Source organism: Eublepharis macularius, chromosome 14 (assembly GCF_028583425.1).
Source record: "Eublepharis macularius isolate TG4126 chromosome 14, MPM_Emac_v1.0, whole genome shotgun sequence".
NCBI classification, from domain to species: domain Eukaryota; kingdom Metazoa; phylum Chordata; class Lepidosauria; order Squamata; family Eublepharidae; genus Eublepharis; species Eublepharis macularius.
This window is the reverse complement of record NC_072803.1, coordinates 30,027,367-30,046,818: the sequence shown is the minus strand read 5'-3', so window position 1 is coordinate 30,046,818 and position 19,452 is coordinate 30,027,367. Positions and strand designations below refer to the sequence as shown.

The 19,452-nt window shown below is 42.7% G+C and overlaps 1 protein-coding gene across 1 annotated transcript in view; it reads left to right on the top strand.

Moving 5' to 3' along the window:
* The window catches only part of LOC129341998 (zinc metalloproteinase-disintegrin-like NaMP), a 67,280-nt gene extending 49,295 nt beyond the window's left edge, over positions 1-17,985 (top strand). Inside the window, exons 14-25 of the mRNA XM_054997395.1 lie at positions 982-1,177; positions 1,769-1,871; positions 2,031-2,187; positions 3,696-3,776; positions 5,282-5,360; positions 7,267-7,369; positions 9,489-9,585; positions 9,673-9,729; positions 10,467-10,505; positions 11,137-11,214; positions 12,851-12,919; positions 15,125-17,985. Of these exons, the coding sequence (XP_054853370.1) occupies positions 982-1,177; positions 1,769-1,871; positions 2,031-2,187; positions 3,696-3,776; positions 5,282-5,360; positions 7,267-7,369; positions 9,489-9,585; positions 9,673-9,729; positions 10,467-10,505; positions 11,137-11,214; positions 12,851-12,919; positions 15,125-15,157 (1,092 nt within the window). The 3' untranslated portion in view covers positions 15,158-17,985. The remainder of the gene's footprint in view (positions 1-981; positions 1,178-1,768; positions 1,872-2,030; positions 2,188-3,695; positions 3,777-5,281; positions 5,361-7,266; positions 7,370-9,488; positions 9,586-9,672; positions 9,730-10,466; positions 10,506-11,136; positions 11,215-12,850; positions 12,920-15,124) is intronic.
* The last annotated feature ends 1,467 nt before the right edge of the window (positions 17,986-19,452 follow it).

Sequence of the window (19,452 nt, the reverse complement as noted above, 5' to 3'; positions counted from 1 at the left end):
ACCCCAGCTGCATCTACTTGGTGCAACCTAAGACCAGGCTGAAAGGGGGGGCAGTGAAAGGAAGCCCTACAAAGGATGGCTGAGAAGAGCTCTGGGGTGGTGGGTTTGAGAAGGAGTGGAGTTGGAGTGGAGCAGCGCAAGAGCAAAGGCAAGGAGGAGAGTGGATGAAGGAGGAGGAGATGGCAGAGGCCCAGGGGAGTGAGTGGCACAGGTTGAGTGGGCCAGCGAGTGAAGTGAGAGGGAGTCTGGGTGATGTATACTGCCCCTCTGTCCACAGAGCAGGGTCCTGCAGAATCCTTGCCCCCCCCCCTTTGACATCAGGAGCAGACTGCCCAGTGCCCTGCCCAGCCGTGGCCACGGCAAGCCCTGACAATGATGTCATTGCCAGCATGACAATGAAGACACTGGAGTGCATGGGAACATGCTCCAGAACTCCCTGGCCCATTTCTGAACCTTTCCTCTCCCCTGCCAATCAGGTAGGAGGTGGTGAGGGGCACAGGCTGGGAGAGGGGGATTCCCTGCTCCCACCGGGGGACTGGAAACCCTACTCCCCAAGCACTAATAATAATAATAATAACATTTAATTTATATACCACCCTTCAGGATGACTTAACACCCACTCAGAGCAGTTTACAAAGTATGTTACTATTATCCCCACAACAAAACACCCTGTGAGGTAGGTGAGGCTGAGAGAGCTCCAGAGAACTGTGACTGACCAAGGGTCACCCGGCTGGCTTCAAGTGGAGGAGTGGGGAATCAAACCCGGTTCTCCAGATTAGAGTCCCGCACTCTTAACCACTACACCAAACTGGCTCCCCTAAATCTCCAGGAATTTCCCAAGCCAGAGGACTGGGATGCCTATCTTTCTATTAATCTACCTGGCCTAACAGCAGAACCTTGAATGTGACTCTCTGTTTTACACCCAGAGATAAATGTAACAAGCAATGAGGGATTGGAGGATTTTTTTTTCTTTGTCCACAGATCAGAAGAGCGGGAGTAGTTTGCCGGGCAGCTAAGCATGACTGTGATTTGCCAGAACTGTGCACGGGACAATCACATCAGTGTCCAGTTGATCGCTTCCGTGTGAATGGATATCCATGCAAAACCAATCGAGGTTACTGCTACATGGGGCAGTGTCCTATCTTGCAGAACCAATGCAATGCTCTTTTTGGACCAGGTAAGGGGTTTCTAAAGTTGCAGGTCTCTACCTTTTGCAGTTTTTGAAAACAGCTTAGAAGTCTCGTGGAGATCTGCCTCCTATGCATTGCTCTTTGCGCCCCCACCCTCAAAGGTGAGGCAGCTGGTACCAGAAACAGGGCATTTTTTGTGGTAGCCTCTTGCCTTTGGAATGCCCTCTCCCTTGAGGCTTGCCTGGCACCTGCAATACTGTCTTTCAGATGCCAGGAATCTCTCTGTGTAATCAGAATTGGTTTTATTGGCTATTTTTTTATTTTATACAAAATGCTTTGGATGCTTGTTGGGAACATGAGATCTCCAGGAATAACAGCTGATCTCCAGATGACAGAGATCATTTCCCCTGGAGAAAGTTGCAGCGTTGGAGGGTGGACTCTGTGGTATTATACCCTGCTGAGGTTGCACCCCTCCTCAAATCATCCACAGGCTCCCCCCATCCTCCCAAAATCTTCTAGGAATTTTCCAACCTAGAGCTGGCCTTCCTACCACAAACATATTTCAATAAATACATATATAAATACTGTTCATACCATTATGAGTCTATTTCCTGATAACCACGTATTTTTCTTTCTAGAGGCCACAGTAGCTGGGGATTCCTGTTACGATATGAACAAGAATGGGGTGTATTATGGATATTGCAAGAAAGCGAACGGCACATATATACCATGTGGGGAAAAGTAAGCAATAGGAGTGTGGATTTTTTTTCCTGCTAAGATCTTTGGGGTTCTTGATGAAGGTTAATCTGGAAAGTGATCCAAAGGTCATGAAAACGTTGATCTTCCTTTACTGGTCTGCTTTTATTTAAAATTAGTGACGGCTGGTTCTTTCCTCTCCAGAGATCTAAAGTGTGGCAAGTTATACTGCTCTGGTGGATCCCGAATGCCTTCGGTTGGAAGCCTAGTAACGTTTTATGCCTGTAGAAGCAGTTTCCCAGGCAAAGACGAAGAAGATTATGGAATGGTTGCCACTGGGACAAAATGTGGAGAAGGCATGGTTAGTATCCATGATTCCCACTGAAAGTTACAGCTCAGATGTGCAGCTAGTGAAGCCACTACTGCTGGTAAAAGCATGTTTGTCATGGTGTAGTTGAAACTGCAATAACCACTAGGCAAGCCACATCACACCAATAACTGCCATGTGGAGCATCTCTTTTAGGGTTAGTATCATGTAGCAATCATGTTTCCAACATCCATCTTCCCAACAATTCTGACTTTTAGAACTCCATTGTTCTGTTTTTTATTTTCATATTTGGGCAGGGCACTGTAACCATAGCTTTCAGTCCCTTCAAGAGTTTTGTCCTATCTGTTTTACAAATGTGTCTATATGCATTGCCAAACAAGTGATCTTGATGTATTCATTCGTACAGTTTATCAAGATTTGTTTTGTTTTAAGCTATACCATGGGTATGCGTGCATCCATAAAACACCACACACAAAAATCTTGATGTAGGTGGGAAGAGAACTGTGGCAGTTTGAGAACTACTGAAATATGACAAAATGTAGAGGGGGGTGACTTTACCGGAGGGTAGAGAGAGAAATGAAAATGTCTAAGCAGCTATTTTGTTAGAGTGTTATATATAGAAAATGGATAGAAAATAATTAACTATAAGGACCGACTAATTAACATTGCTTCTGGTATAAACGTGTAACATGTTAAACTGAATGAGCCTACCTGAAGAAATATATGGATCAAATTGATTGATAACTTTTGAGGATAGTTATACAAAGCAATATACGGAATATAAGTTAAATTGGTTGACTTATACAAATGCATGGGTTATATGGTTTATATGGTATATGGTTTATAGAAATATTTGAAACCAGGAAACTATGAAATTATGTTAAAAAGGGACAAATTGTTTGTCTAATATGGAAGAAGGGACTCAAAGATAAGGTATAGAGTATTAAAAATAGTTAAAGAATTATTGCTTAGATCAAAGGGAAAGTATGTTTGTTAGATAGATGAATTTAAAATGAGTAAGAGAAAAGGGACAAAGGGTTGGAAAACTGTTGGAAGTCAAAAGAAAAGGGGGGAAAGGGAGGGGGTTAGAAATTGGGAAACGGGAATTGATTGTAATGTGAAATTATATTATTCTAATTCCAATAAAATTTTATTAAAAAAAAAAATCTTGGTGTAATCACATGTAGAATCATAACTACCTTGTTTTTCTGCGATACTTGATCAACACACAAATTGCACATTGTAATCTACAAAGGTTGGGGTGGACATATAAACTAAAATAACTGGAAATTGTGGCAACCTGTGTATGACTTATTTGGGGGAATTAGAAATTCTCCTAGGTAAGCTAGATATCAGAAAGACTGCAGGGCAGAACAAAGTTAGGAACAATAAAGGAATGTCCTAAGAGGAATCCTAGACCATGCTGGCTTTTGCAGCTGTAAGCGTTTTGTATAGCATTCAGGTCTTAGGCCCTGGAAATAGCATGCAGTCTTGTAAAAAGTTAGTCTACTTTTGTGGATTACCTGGCCTTTGACTTTCAGGTCTGCAGCCAGGGAGAATGTGTTGAGATTGAGAGAGCCTACAGATCCACCAACTGCTCTGCTCAGTGCCAAGGTCATGCGGTAAGACTTACATATTTATTATTCCTCAAGATAAAGGGAATGCTAATGTCCATTGATCTTTGATTAGCTTTATTAACACCCTCATCAGTACCCTAACACTCAGCTTCTTTCTCTTCTGCTATTGTCACTTGCATCTTCCCTCATTCCAGTGCCCTAGTCCTGAATGCTGCCAGGCTTAGTGCCATAAAGAAACATCGTAGTACAGTATTTAGGACTACTGACGTCAAGAGCAATAAGAGAAAGAGGCACTTGGCATGCCAGTTTATTGACTGTGGAATTAAATAACACAATTTGTTTTTTTAAAAAAAGAAGGGCAACACCCAAAGGTTTTTAATATGCTAATTGCTGAACTTGAGTTCGTACAAAAGTTCAGAACAATGGAATCTCCGTCCCTCCAGGGCTGAATAGAGACATAGGATTCATGCTATTTCCTGCTCTAATTAGCTGCATTGTACCTTTACATTCGGACTCCTCCCACCATCTGACTGAGATATAAAGGCTCAGGGATTTCCACTCCTCCCTGTATCTGAAAAAGGGAGCTCTGACTCTCAAAAAGTTACACTCTAAAAATCTTGTTGGTCTCTAAGGTGCCCTTGGACTCAAATCTTGCTGTTCTACTGCAGACCAAGATGGCTACCTGCCTGAAACTATCTCTGTGTGCTAATGTTAGAGATGGATTGCTCATAATTTGGAATAGTGTCATTTTTCCCAGTCTTCTCCTCTCCCCATCTTCCTTCCCTTCTCTCTTCTGCCTCTTTTTCTATCTTCCTGCTTTCTTTGTGGCAGTGGGCTGCATGCTGATGGAATGGGAAGAAAGTCCCTTTCTCCCATCCCTCCTTCCCCTCTCCCCTAGCACTTCATGTCTTGCTTTGGCAGTGCTGAAGGTACACCTGAGACCCCTTTGGAAATGTAGTCTTCAATATCTGTTTCTGAGCCTGTGAAGAAGTCAGGGGTATAACATTTACTTTTGTACTGAAGCTCATATTCTGAGGCCAAGGAATATGAGTTTCAGTGGCATCTTTAACTTGTCTTGCATTTAGTTTTTAGCTGCTGGTGCTACATTTGTTAATCTATTGTTTATTTGCTAATGCATTTTAAAGAAAGTTGCTAGCTACTTTGAAGCCCAGTGTCTGAAAGGCACAATGCCAATATCATTGTTTTCTAGCTTTGTAGTCTAATCTTGTTACACTGTTTCTTGTATGTCTCATACTGGCCCTATTGCATTGTTTAAAATTTTGCGATCTACTTTGCTTGGGGAAGAAAGCAGATCATGAATAAATATTTCAGAAAAATAAAGAACTCGTATACAGGGCCATTCCATAGCCGTTCTTGTGTTTCTACAAGAAGTGGCCCAGGGTTCTGCCCCAATGGAAGAATATATCCATATTTAGTTTCCCTTTGCTCAAGAAGGGGGTAAAGTGTGCAGAATAGATGGGAGAATCTATCGTCGGCTTTTCTTTCATGTGTCCATCAAGATGACTAATGCGAAATTTATGCTTTCTTAGGTTTGTGACCATGAATTACAATGCCAGTGTGAGGAAGGATGGACACCACCAAACTGTGATGACCCTACAGCAAACAGATGTGAGTGGAAATGGGAAATATCCCCTCCATAGAATCTGGGGCAACTTACCATGTTGCTCTGGATGACTCTGTTTAGGCCTGCTTCAGATATAAGCATGCACTTTAGAAGCCTTAAGCATCTAGTTGGCTTTCTTATATCAAATCTTTTAACTCCTGGCAAGAGATACACCACAAAAAACATTTTAGTTTGTTACTGGATATAGCATAGAAGTAATACAATCCAGAATTTCTGCTTCTGTTATAAGCCTTTATTAATAAAACATTATTATTCAGCATTCTTAATATCAGCTCAATCATCAGAAAATCATACCATCCATTATAATTACATAGATCATTAAAGAAGAGCAATTACATGATTCCAGAAAAAGTATTTTACCTAAAGATAAGCAGATTGCAGGCAAGGAGCCCCTTCCAAGAAAAAGTTCCCGATCAATTCAACTTCTCAGATTTATACGGTTTCACAACCATCTCCTAAGAAAAACTATCTGTAGGGTTCATATTCTTGGCTAACTAATTATCTTATAACTTCCAAGTACCATATCTGAAACATCTTCTTAAAGTATAGAAACACTGTTAGTTCATTCTTCCTACATTTTATTTTATTTACGTATTATTTTATTTTATTTATGTCATTTATAGTCCACCTTTCTCACTGAGACTCAAGGCGGATTAGACAGTGTGAGATGAGTATAGTCAGTACCAAGGAGAATTTCATAAACAATGAACACAAGTTTACAAACACATAACATTAGCAAGAATACAGTCTGTAGTTGAAGAAATGCTGAAACAGAACAAAGTTTATGGAAAATTAATGATTACAAGTGATTCTTATAGATGAATATCTTTTGGCCCTCCACAAATAAATCTACCCTTGATTCCTATCTTCTGCGAAGTTAGACATTCCTGGCATTTTCAGGCACTCTCTGCATTTGGGCCTCAATACATTGTAACTATTGATATGGGTTAGATAGCTCTTCTAATCTACACAAGACCGTACAACTGTGTTACTCCTCTGTTTCATGCCCCTCTCCAAGTTGTTCTATTCTAGGCCTGTAGATTCCCTTTGTGGCATGTCTAGCTATGGGGCTGGACTAGCCCTGTTTCTGAGTGCAAAGACATCTATGATTTTCTTGGCCAAATCTAGCAACTGTTCTCCTCTGGTCCTAGCTATATTTGTAACAGTCTGTCCTCCTGACTGGGGTTCCCAGTCCCCTGGTGGGGGTGGGGGACCCCCTGCTCCCAGCATCTGCCTCCTGCTGCTTCTTACTGGGCCAGTGAGAGGGAAAAGGTGCATGGAACAGACCTGGGAGTTTTGGAGTGCATTTCCACATGCTCCAGAGCCTTCATTGTCTTGCTGGGAATAACGTAATTTGGGCCAATCTTAAACAAAATACACCCACACAGGGGCCTTCCCATACCAGGAATGAGGTCATTTCCGGTATGACAACAAAGGCTCTGGAGCCTTCCCCCCACTTGTCCCCCCCACTCCCCCCATTGCCTGGTTTGGTCCTTGGAGGACCCGACAACCCTGGTCCTAACATCACTACACAATGTGTTTCCTTGATCCATATAGATGGCTACTCTCAAGAGTAAGGACAGGTAAACACTCAGCGTGCAGATAGCTGGACAGGGGCCAAATTGTTCCACATTGTGAGAAGAGAACCACTCTTAGGGTTGCTATTTTTAGCAGCAGACCTTTGTTTATTATTGGATCAGGGCCATTCTGATGAAATCCAATACTGTATGCAATAATAATACCCACAGTGGCACTCAAAGGAATTTCCTGTGTCGCATATCAAAGCTACAGAGGCTTGGGGCAGCCTGATCTCTGGAGATTCTCTTTACTTTTTATACAACTCCTCCCAAACAAATTAAGAATGTATATGTCTTTCCCCCTCTTTTGCAGATATCATCATCATTGTCGCTGTATTGGTGGCCCTTGTTTTCACAGGAGTCGTCGGAATTGTCTTGTTCCATTACCAGGTTGTGAAGAAGAAACAAAGCCAGAGGTGAAGACTTTTAAGTGAATAATTCTCGAATCATCAGATCTCCAAAGTACTCTTTGGGCAAGAATGGCCAGGGAAGCCAGATCTCAGGGCGGTGATGCAACAGCTGTGTTAAGAACTAGTCCTAAAAACTTTCCATTTGCACCTACAAGACAGAGCTTCATTGAGCTGAGGCATCTCAAATGAGCTATGACTTAGGGGCCAAGCTACAAGTGACGAATGACACTTGAATGGCAAGTGAACAGACTCATGTGTATTCCTTCCTGTTCACTTGCACTCCACTTGCATGCCACTGATCAAGTGGAGCGCAAGTAGAGCACAAGTGAACAGGGAGGAATACACGTGAGTCTCTTCACTTGCCATTCAAGTGTCATTCGTCACTTGTAGCTTGGCTCTTAGTTGCAACACTTAGGCGGCCTAGGGGTCCTTAGACCCCTCTTTACCAGTCTTTTTTCCATATCAGGGCTAGTTACTGCCCCAAGGGTGATGGTTTTTGCTACTACAGACTAACACGGCTAACTCCTCTGGTTTTGATTAGGGAAACCATGTGGACGGAGAAAGGTTAGGGTCTCCCCTTGAACCCCTGCTTGATCTGAACCCACACAACTGCTGCTTGGATATAAAAGTGCTGAGAAGATCCAGTCACAGACCTCCCAGCATCTTGTCTGATTATTCATTCAATGACTACCAAACAGGAAATGTAGGTTTGGATCCATCAGAAGATTTCCATGGGTGGAAGAGATTTCTCTTTGTGAAGTGTGACTTCCCCCATCCTCCTGCAGGTCAAAATGCCCCTTAAATGCTGCTCCTAGGCAAAGGGGGAAAGCATGAGGGGGGAGTCAGAGGTCTGTCACAGGAGGGGGAACATTTGTGAAAGTTGTCCCCCTACATATACATATAAGTGCTGTGGGGCAGCCAAGCCATAGTTAGGTGGTACAGAAAAATTCTGCAGAAAAAATGAGATGGTCAGCATTTCTTTTAAAACAAAAGTAAGTACCTAGTCCCAAATGTTTCAAAGAACAGCTTTCAATGAGAAGTACAGCAACCAGAAGGAATCTGCGTGGGAGAAAAGAGGCCTTTTCACCATTTTGTTTGCCTCAGTGTTTCTTTCTGTGTATATTCACCCCTCCCCCATCAATATCTGACTATTCTATTCCCCTTCCTTTTCACCTCTGTAGTGCCCTCAAAACAACAACAAAAAGGTGCAACGATAATAACTTTATTTTCCTAAGTCACTTGATGAAAAAGGGCATTTGGATTCCTGTCATTGTAAGCTGAAGCAGGTGTAACACAGGAAACATAGACGTGAATTGCCCCACAACATTTGTTTTTCACTTTACTGTAGCTCTAAGGAGTTCTTAACGTGGGCATAGCAGCAGCACAGGGGGGAGGGGGGGCTTAACCTCCCCCCCTCTCAAAATCAGGCCCAGCTTGTTTTTACCCTGCAGGGTGCAAAATACTGCATCCTTTTATCTTTGTCCTCCCACCCCTGTAGGGAGAAAAGCAGCTGGGGGGGGCAATTTTCATTAGAAAAAAAGAACCCTTCCATTTCAGTACAAATCAACCATATTTGGAATCTTTGCCGCTCCAGTGAAGTGGATTCATAGTCCAAGTATCTTTTTCATCATACTTGGACAGGCCCAGACTTTCAAATTTTTAGAACTTGGATAATAATAACAACATTCAGTTTATATACTACCCTTCAGGACAATGTAACACCCACTCAGAGTGGTTTACGAAGTATGCCATTATTATCCCCACAACAAAACATCCTGTGGGGTGGGTGGGGCTGAGAGAGCTCCTAGAAGCTGTGACTGACTCAAGGTCACCCAGCTGGCTTCAAGTGGAGGAGTGGGGAATCAAACCTGGTTCTCCAGATTAGAGTCTCGTCACTCTTAACCACTACACCAAACTGGCTATCACTCATTGAATGTATGAAGCTGCTTTGACCGCTGATCCAAATTGCAGATAAAAGTCTTTTCCAGCACCTGCTCCTTGCGATTCTTCTATGTGAGATGCCAGGAATTGAACCTGGGACCCTCTGCAGGTGAAGCCTATGTTCTACCACTGAACTACAGCCTCTTCCTTAAGCCCCTGCTGATATTTAGTGCTTTTCTGACAGCATCCACAAGAAAGTGAACGGATCCATAAACTCTGGCTTCTCAGGACCAGAACAGAAGAGAAGACAGCATACAAGCCCTGCGGCCATTCCTCCAGAGGTGAGAAACAACATGGAGTATTTAAAGAGTCAATGAACAAAACATTAAGTAAATAAATAAAAATGTCTCATTGTGTCTTGTTTTCAGGCCAACCCTACAAGTGTTCTTATCCCCCCACCTCCACCACAAGCTAACAAGCCACCGGTGAGTGTCGTAAGTAGAAAGTGTATTGAATATTTGTCAGTTACAGCATGTGCCATAACAATATTGGTAACAAAAATAAAACGTAACAAGCAAAAAGAAAAATAACAGTGATGCGGTCTATAGAATTATATCTCATCTGTCCGGCAACCAAGTATAGGTTGCCGGACAGATCTACACGTCAGGAACTACAATGCCAAGACCACGGCAATACAGCCCGGAAAACTCACAACAACCAAGTATAGTCGTGCAATTGAAAATAGATTGTAAAATTCAAAAGCTGAAGAATATGGCCACATAATAAGTCCCTGCAAATGAAAAAAATGAATGCATGTCACGGAAAAGGCAAAAAGAAATCCCTCTCCCTGGCAAGCTATTTTGTGATAGATCAAGATGGGTAGTCTGTAGCAGTAGAAAAGAGCAAGGGACCAGTAGCACCTATAAGACTATAACAAAATATCAGACACCTGGTATCTGAAGAAGTGAGCTGTGACTCATGAAACCTCATACCCTACCACAAATTTTGTTAGTCTTATAGATGCTACTGGACTCAAGCTATTTTGTGTATGTATATTTTGTGTGTGTGAGAGTGAATGAAGAAGTACAGTCTGGGAAGGCCTTACGGTCTATATTTCTGCTTTACTATATCAATCAATGTTTGGATTTGTGGTATGAATATATATGCAAATTTCTCCCTTTCCAGTAAAGCTCATTGAATTTGTCTTTTTATCATTCCTTAGAAAATTCCAGGTGAAGGTGCCTACCAAAATGCCAAAATGGTAAGAACATGAAGAATGTGAGTCTGACTAAAGAACGCAAAATGAGCCCTACTGGATTGGACAAAGGGTCCATCTAGTACAGCATTCACAGTTAGAAATCCTGAGCCTTGCTCACAAAACGACAGTGTCCAGGGTTCCTTGGGACCCAGTTGAGCTCAGAGTTCAAATCCTGCATCCTCTTTAGCAGTCTCACATGAGGCGTGGGTTCTACTCATTTCCCATATGTGCAGCGCCCAATTCAGATTGTGATTGTAGTACTCATGGTGAGGGGGCTTCAATCCCTGCCCCCATGCCATTTCCCTGACCTGACATGGTCCCAGATAGTGGTGCTATTAGCTCCACTGGAGAAACTCATGAGTACACACCAGACAGCTAAACCAGGTGAAGTCTGGGATGTAGATATGACTGAAAAGCAAGGACTGCTAGTGGAAAATTGCTGCAGACATAGTATTTAGGGAATAGGGAAGAAGAAACTGGCCCCATCCTTCTAAAAGAGTTGACAGCTTTCACTCAAACTTGATAACTCTTTTAAGATTGTAGCTAAACCCAAATAATGCCCGCTGTCTTGACATCTAAATCAGGTGCAAATGTAGTTGAATAAGACTAATTCTTTCCCCCCCTTTTCTTCCAGCCCATCGTAAAACCAAATATTCCACCTCCTCCTGTTCCAACTGCCAAGCCAGCTTTGTTTCCTGTTACAGGCAGTTCAGTAAGTTAGCTTCTGAATAATCCTGAGAGATCTTTCTCCTTTCTAGCTGACATCATCAAGGTGCTACATGCTCCGATGAGTTCTCCTTTTTGGGTCCCCCCGCCACAAGAAAGATGTGTAGGCTGAGGGGAAAGGCCTGCAAAAGAGCAGATGGGGTGATTCAGTAATCCCACAACTCAGATGTGATCTCAAGTTGGGAGTCAATATTGTGTTCTGCTTTGCAGGATTTTCCAATTGGCCTGGTACCATAACATTCTTAGGTTGCTGCTATTACTGCCTTTTGGATTAGGCTAGACTTGGTAATAATTTAGTCCTTTATTATGATGGGCCAGGAGAGGGGGTACTTCCAAAATTCTCTTCTGCACATTTCACCCCAATTTTTTTAGAGTTCTGGTTTCTCATCTTATATCTGGATTGGGACCCATGCATTGGAGATCCTCCAGCGTTCTGCTTTAAAAAAAATGCAGAATGCTGAGCAGGTGTCATTTGTTGCAGTTTCTTCTGTTCCCTCCATTCATTTGGCATCTTCTCTCTCTCCCATAATATCAATGCACACATGTTGATACAGCTGTGCCAAAGCAACCTTGTAACATATATATGTAGATGTGTCTAAATTCTTTTACTATCTACATAAAAGAGCAATGATTGCATCGGTAAAACACCTCACAAAAAGAATCTTGATACAACTGTATGAACAATCACATCAACTTTCTTTCAGTGTTTGATTAATGCATATGTGCATCTATAATGCAGAATTTGGGATAAGACATGAACAGCAGGAATGGGAAAGCAAATGGCACATATTTCAATTCTGGAATTAATTCTAGAAATTTTCCCAGACAACCTGGAATTAAGGAGTGGACTATCACAGATTTTAGAACAATACAAGAGCGGAACAAAGGAAATCCACTGAACCCTATTAGGAATTGGCACCCAGGCCTTAACTGTGTCTTGTATTTTGGTTCGGGAACTACTTATTTTCAAAGGGATGCCTTGTTGAAAGAAGAGTTTCACCTGAGCTCTGTTCTTCTTGTTGCATACCCTGCACTTACAATTTATCTGTAATAATGCTATGTTCAGGGCTTTTTTTCTGGGAAAAGACGTGGTGGAACTCAGTGGGTTGCCCTTGGAGAAAATGGTCACATGGCTGGTGCCCCCCCCCCGATCTCCAGACAGAGGGGAGTTTAGATTGCCCTCCGCGCCGCTGAGCAGCGCGGAGGGCAATCTCAACTCCCCTCTGTCTGGAGATCAGGGGGCGGGGTCACCAGCCATGTGAGCATTTTCAAGAGGTTCCGGAACTCTGTTCCCCCACGTTCCTGCTGAAAAAAAGCCCTGGCTATGTTCAGGGAGAGCACATCACCTCCAGTTTTTGTTTTTTGAAACAAAACAAGTGCAACATTTGCACCTCCTGTAAAAAAACTTGGCATATTAAGAGACTGCTCATTTTGAAGGCTTCCCTTTGCTATGGATGCTTTTCATGTGGGATGTGGTCTTTATGCAAGGTGGCTTGAAAGAAGTAACTTCCCTCATGAGCACTGAGGGCTGTACAGTCCTCACGTGAAGGCTATTACTTCTGTTTAGGTCAACGCAATTGGAAGCATTTGGCGTAAAAGGAAATATGTCACTTCTCTTGCAGGTTGCAGCAAGTCAGCCAGTTCCTTCTTTGGCCTTCAAGCGTAAACAAGCTCCTCCACCCCCACCCCCGGTAAGGCACCTGCCCAATAGTAATAAAAAACAAAACACCTTGATCAACAACAGCAATGCAAAGAGAGAGAGAGATGTAGGCTGTTTAGCACCATAGAGATGGAAAGGCCGAGAGGCTAGGTTGTCTGATCCCTTTGGCAAGGGGATTGCTCCCACTGACAAGGAACTGTCCTTGCTGAGGACGTTTGATGGAGCTGGGACTCTCACCTTTTCAGAACAGAAAGCAATGGTGAAGAATGAGCCAGCGCCTCAACCCCCTTCTAGCCTTCCCTGCCTATAGGAACAGCCAGTTGGAGGGAGCGTTCAGGGACTTTAAGCATTGCTCCAGAGATCTCCATGGAATCAAGGAAGCCACGTGCAGAAAGGGAATTCTTCCTCCCCTTCCAATCCCAAGAATATGTGGGCTGCACCAACACAGACACAGGAGTCAGGACTCCTGTACTTTTAGGAGTTGGGTAGAAGAGGAGAAACTTGTCAGGCAAGTCTGGCCTAGTTCCCTCCCCTGCACAACTGTGAAAGCCACAGGGGGACCTCAGTTCTCCTTTGTACCTTTGCTGCCCTCTTCTTACTAGCAAGGATTTATTGTCATAGTTGAAATTCTTCAGACCAAAACAAAAGTTCATAAAATAATCTTCCTGGTGATGAAAAACAGCTTCCCTCTGAGTGCTCAGTTTGTGCCATTTCAAAATGATAGTTGCTACAGAGGAAATGTTTAACAGTGCAAAAAGGCATGCTTATGGAGCAGCGAGTTCCCCTTTCATTCCTGTCCAGAAGCGAAGATTATTGTTCCACTGTTGATATACACTTTACAGTTATGTTACTTTATATAAGCAAGTCTCTGCCCCAAGACGATTGCAGTCTGCATTACATTCAACAGAAACATGAACCCCGACTTTTCTTTTAATTAACAAGTAGTCAGGACTTTTTTTCTGGGAAAAGAGGTGGTGGAACTCAGTGGTCTGCCTTCGGAGAAAATGGTCACATGGCTGGTCGCCCCGCCCCCTGATCTCCAGACAGAGGGGAGTTTAGATCGCCCTCTGTGCTGCTGAGTGGTGCGGAGGGCAATCTCAACTCCCCTCTGTCTGGAGATCAGGGGGTGGGGCCACCAGCCATGTGAGCATTTTCAAGAGGTTCCAGTACTCCGTTCCACCGCATTCCAGCTGAAAAAAAGCCTGCAAGTAGTCATGGGAAACATAGTCAGAGGAAAGACAGCAGAATGGGGAAGAGACCCCTCACCCCCCCATGCTTTACTGTTCAAATTTGCTTTCTCCAACCTCCGTTAAAGGACTTCATGGCCTAACTGCCTCCCCCATCTATTCATTGCCCTCATGTAACAGAGGTGGCCATGGAAGGTGAAACAATGGTGAAAGATATGAGGAGGAGAAGGAAGTTTGAAGAGGTGAACTTTGAGTGAGGAAGTGACTTGAAGTAAGAAAGCTAATCAACCCCTCCACTGGCTACTGCTTTGTCCTCAGTGGCAAACTTCGTTAGATGGGACCAGTGGATGGGATGGGGGAGGGGGCCCGGGTTAGGCCATAGAGACCTATGGCCTTTAAATCTGAATCTGAGGTGATTTATTTAAAATAATTATATGCTGCCTTTCCACCCAAAATACGGTCTCCAAGGCGGAGTTGCTACTTTAATCCTATGCAACATTTTTCTAACCAGGGTAATTCAAAAATAAGTCCTGCTGAGTTTAATGGGACTTCATGTATTTAAGATCAGTGTCCCCATGTAAGTTCTTCAAGATGCATACAAACTTCTACTCTGCCAAGTGATTCCATACGTTCATGGTTTCACGTAGGTAGCCTTGTTGGTCTGCAGTAGAACAGCAGGATTTGAGTCCAGTGGCACCTTAGAGACCAGCAAGATTTTTAGTGTATAAGCTTTTGAGAGTCAAAGCTCCCTTCTTCAGATATCACTGATACTATCCGAAGAAGGGAGCTTTGACTCTCTAAAGCTTATACATTAAAAGTCTTGTTGGTCTCTAAGGTACCACTGGACACAAAACCATGATTTATGATTTATGAAAGGGGAAAAAAAAACTATGCTTCTGAAATGTCATGGAGAAGTCAGATCAGGGTAATGGACTTACTGCCTGGTGTGAGCCCCACTAGCTTTCAAATAAACCTCACTTCACCACAGTGCTTGGACTCTTGAGTTTGCTTTCTGGTTTAATCTTGGCACTTCTTTGTTTTTCCTTTAGGCATTAAAACCCCCAACTAACCCGAAAGTATAAAGGACTGGACCAAATACTGTTCTGAGATGTCCTTGGTTCCTCCATTTGCAAAGGAAACAGAATTGCTAATATCTTTCTAAGGTTCTTATGGATTTTCCCTGCAAAAGAAATGGCATTGTTCATGTTTGGTAGCCGTCATCTTGAATACTGACTCTCAAGGGTGGGAGGGAGGAATGAATGGAAGGGAACTTCTTCAGCCTGATTCTTTCCATAGTGGTAGAATCATACTTTGAGAGATCCTCATGCACTGGGAGCACTTTGTGAATTATGGAACGGAGCCAAGTAGTTTTTAAGGTCTAAACGTTTTGATGGTTCTTTACCAGTGGTCTGTGCCTAGTCAATATCCCATCACTGCCACCCATGGACCAGACCAGAGGTTTTCCATGGATGTACTAAAGCTGAATGCTACTGGGGACAGACTCCTTCCTGACTTCCATTGCATTTCCGTGAAGTACGAGTATGACTTAGTCCTTCACCATGACTCTTGAGCCTCCTCTACACATTCAACCTTCTCCAAGTCACCACTCTGTCTCCGGAAGCACAGAAGCAAAGCTCAGATTCTGAAGCTCTCGTGCCTCGATTGTTGCTGAGGAACTGCCACAATGTGCAACGCTTGCCATCCTTTCTTTCCTGTCCCTGTTCCTGTGCATTTTACACAGGTTCAGCCTGCAGCCATTTGCAGGGGATTACATTTATTCTCCATGCTGTGAAAAATATTCTCTTGTTGATGCCTGCAACTTCAGCTGTTGATGGCTGGGAGCAGGTCAGGCACTTGTAAGCAAGCAGCCTTTAACTGGTAAAGGGCGTCATTGTTAGCACTTGAATAGTCCAGCATTTCTTTGAGGCTAAGTTTTAGTGGCCTATGTATTTAGAGTGTTTACACCGAAAACACTACTACCAAAATACATCTTTCAACTGGTACATGATGAATCATCTGATTTGTACACGGGGGTGGCATAATTACATAGAAAAATCTGTATTTTCTTTGGTGTGTGTTACTTTATGAAAAGGTCAGTAGTGAGATGGTTAATTAATATAGAATCAGATCAATGTGGAATTAATTAATGTGGATTAATTAATGTGGATTCAGATGTACTTTTTAATGTGATTTGGGGGAAAAATAGGTACACAAATACAGTCACCAAAAAGCCTTGCTACGTAGAGAAAAGACATTAGTTCTTTAATTTTTATTTTCTCACATGTACAAAAGCTGCAAAACTAGGCATGGTTTCTTTGAAAACCCCATTGAATGAAATTGGATTGTCTTTGAGTAAGGATGCAAGGGGGTGAAATAATGGAAAGAATTTTAAACATAGCAATCTAAAACGTATTTGGTTGCAGTTATTGGACTAGGATCTGGGAGACCCAGGTTTGAATCCCCTCTCTTGCCATGGAAACTTGCTGGGAGACCCTGGGCTAGTTGCGCTCTCTCAGCCTCAGCTACCTCACAAGGTTGTTGTAAGGCTTAAATGGATGGGGGAGACCAATGTAAACTGTTTTGGGTTCCTATTGGGGAGAAAGGTGGGGTATAAAATAAGTAAATAAATAGTCTTTCTTCCTATACTAATAGTGCAATCCTGAACAGATTTACATTCTTCCAAGTTCATTGTAATCAATGGACTTAGAAGGGCATAACTCTGTTTAGGATTGTCCTCCAAGGTCTCACTGCAAACCATGAAATGGAACTTAATTGCAATTGCATCGTACTATTGAGAGGAGTTGCCTGAGCCTATCAATATTTACTCAAAAGTAGATTCCTTTGAGTTTGCTGGGATGTAGTCTCAACTCAAGTAAGCGAGGTGTACACTTAAGATGTTTTCGGCATAAACCTGAGTGCGTGAATGAGATGAACATATGTTTGGAAACATTGTCATGAGAAAACTAGGCTTATTGTTCAGACCCTAGTGTGCATGCGCTAGAGTTGCTGTTCCCCCTGCCAACCATTTTTATGCCATGAAACCACTGCATAGAGTTCCTGGTGTTACTACAGTTGTTAAAAGCACAAGAGCCTCTGGCAGGGAAGCAGGTGCTGATATTCTGGGTCTAAGCTTTTGAGAGTCAAAGCTCCCTTCTTCAGATTCCTGCCTAAATAAGACATGGTACAAGTGCAAAGTTCCAAAGGAGACTGCATTTTGCCTCTTCTTGCATCACATTTCATCAGACCTGGGTTTCTGGATCAGATGGAAGAAAGACTGGCCTGAGGCTACATAGCAAAAATGTTTGGCAGATCAGAAGGGCTTTCCATAAATAATTACACTCTCCCCTCCTGTCCTGCTCTTTATCTCTAAAAATGCAGGTCACAGGTAAATATGGGATTGCTTCCATACAGCAGATTGAAACTCTCATGTTAAGAGAGTTACAACATTGAAATATAGATGAGCTTAAATACTGTTAGGTAATTGCTCTTTGAAACACAAATGCATGTGGAAGGCTTCCATGTGCCTTTAATGATCATCTTTGTTAATCTCTGCATTACCTGTAAAAGAGGAAGTGATGTTATGAAATAACAGAAGTTCTTGACTTGCACCTGCTTGCGTGTGAGAGAGGATGCATTATCCACTGTTACTTGTGTGCAATGCCTCCTGTTCATTTCATTGAGGCCAATACAGGACAGCCAGAAGGCTGAACTTTGACCTTTCACTGGAATAATTATCTTCTGGTTGAGTGTTTCTTCTGCACTCTTTTTTTTCTTCCTGCAAAGATGTTATTTTTAATATGAGTGTGCATTTGGTGAATGGAGATTTAAAATGTTATTTTTTGTTATCTATGGAAAAATGTATATTTGCAATGATACCTGTATTTAAAATATTCTTATATAAAGTCCAGACTTTTCCTGAAAACAGAATTAATTTGTCGCTTTATATATCCTGGAGGATTCAGGGGACCCAGAGCAAACATAAGCCAGCCCAATCTGGGAATTAAGCAGTCACAGTATGATGTGCGGTCTGGGTGGAGGGACCATTAATGTTACTGCCTGTCCCTGAACTCTCCCTTTGCACAGGGATGTCTCCTTCTCAATTTGCCCATCCCAAGCAGTTGCCATGGAAATGGTAGATCCAGGAAGCAGGATTCTTTCCCTTCCTGCCAGCACTTTGGTTGATGGGAGTGGTGGCCCTCCACTGGCCAACTGGGAGCTTGCCAGCCACTTCCCTTTTCTTGGTTCCAGAGCTCCTCTCTCGGTACCAAGGGAGTGGGGGCTTTATGATGCCTTTGGAGTTTCTCGGTCTGTCGTTGTGTATGGTGAACTATTACTACAAGGGGAAGCCCCTCCTTGCCTCTGTACTTCATCTCTTTCTTCCCTACTCTCCACTTGCCTAATTGCTGATATCCAGTGCTGTGCTTCAACAGTTCTTCCTATGGCAGAGAGAGAGAGAGAGAGAGAGAGAGAGAGATTTAATTTCCCTGTCCCATAATATTAGAACTCCGAATCACCTGCTGAAACACTCAGGCAATAGATTCAGGTGAATTTTTTGCACAATAAATAATTAACATATGGAATTCACTGTTACAAGATGGGAGTGATGGCCAATAGAGTAGGTCTTGTTAAACCGGGATTGGAGAAATTCATAGAAGTATGCCACAGATATTAGCCTTGATAGCTAAATGGTAGCTTCTTGTTCAGAGGCAGAATGTTAACATTTGTTAGAGATTACCAATGACACAAGGGATCCCAGATGTTTCACTAAAGAGTTAGAAACCATAGATTTCACCGTTATGTTGCCTGACATATTATCTGTTGCTTTAAATATGTACTCCTATATACCACCTGTGCTTCATGTTGTTCCATGTAAGTCCTAGAATTGATTATGTTCTGTTTCAGCAATTCCTCAACCCATACCGGATCCTTGCTAATACTATATCTTTGTAAACTTATATTATTTTACCCATTGTTTATGGAAATGCTCTTGACACTGTGTAGAAATGCCTGCCCTTGTCCTTGCCACTGATTGTACTAATTTCACACTATAGTAATCAGCCTTGAGTCTCAGTGAGAAAGGCAGAATATAAATGACATAAATAACAACAACAACAACAACAACAATACTTTGCCTTTGGACTTCCAGGACTTTGGGAGGCATTCTATCAGTCATGGAAACAGTGTGGTGGACTACTTATGTTCAGGTGTGAAAGAAAACACAAACCTATCCTGTTTCTTCTGCTTGGCCCCCTGAGAAGTCAGAAAACCCCCATGGTTCAAACCAAACTGGATACCTGCTGCCACCAACAACTCTGAGAGTATCTCCTTCTAAATGGAGTTGTATGTCTGGCATTCTGTACCTGTATTGCTATTTAAA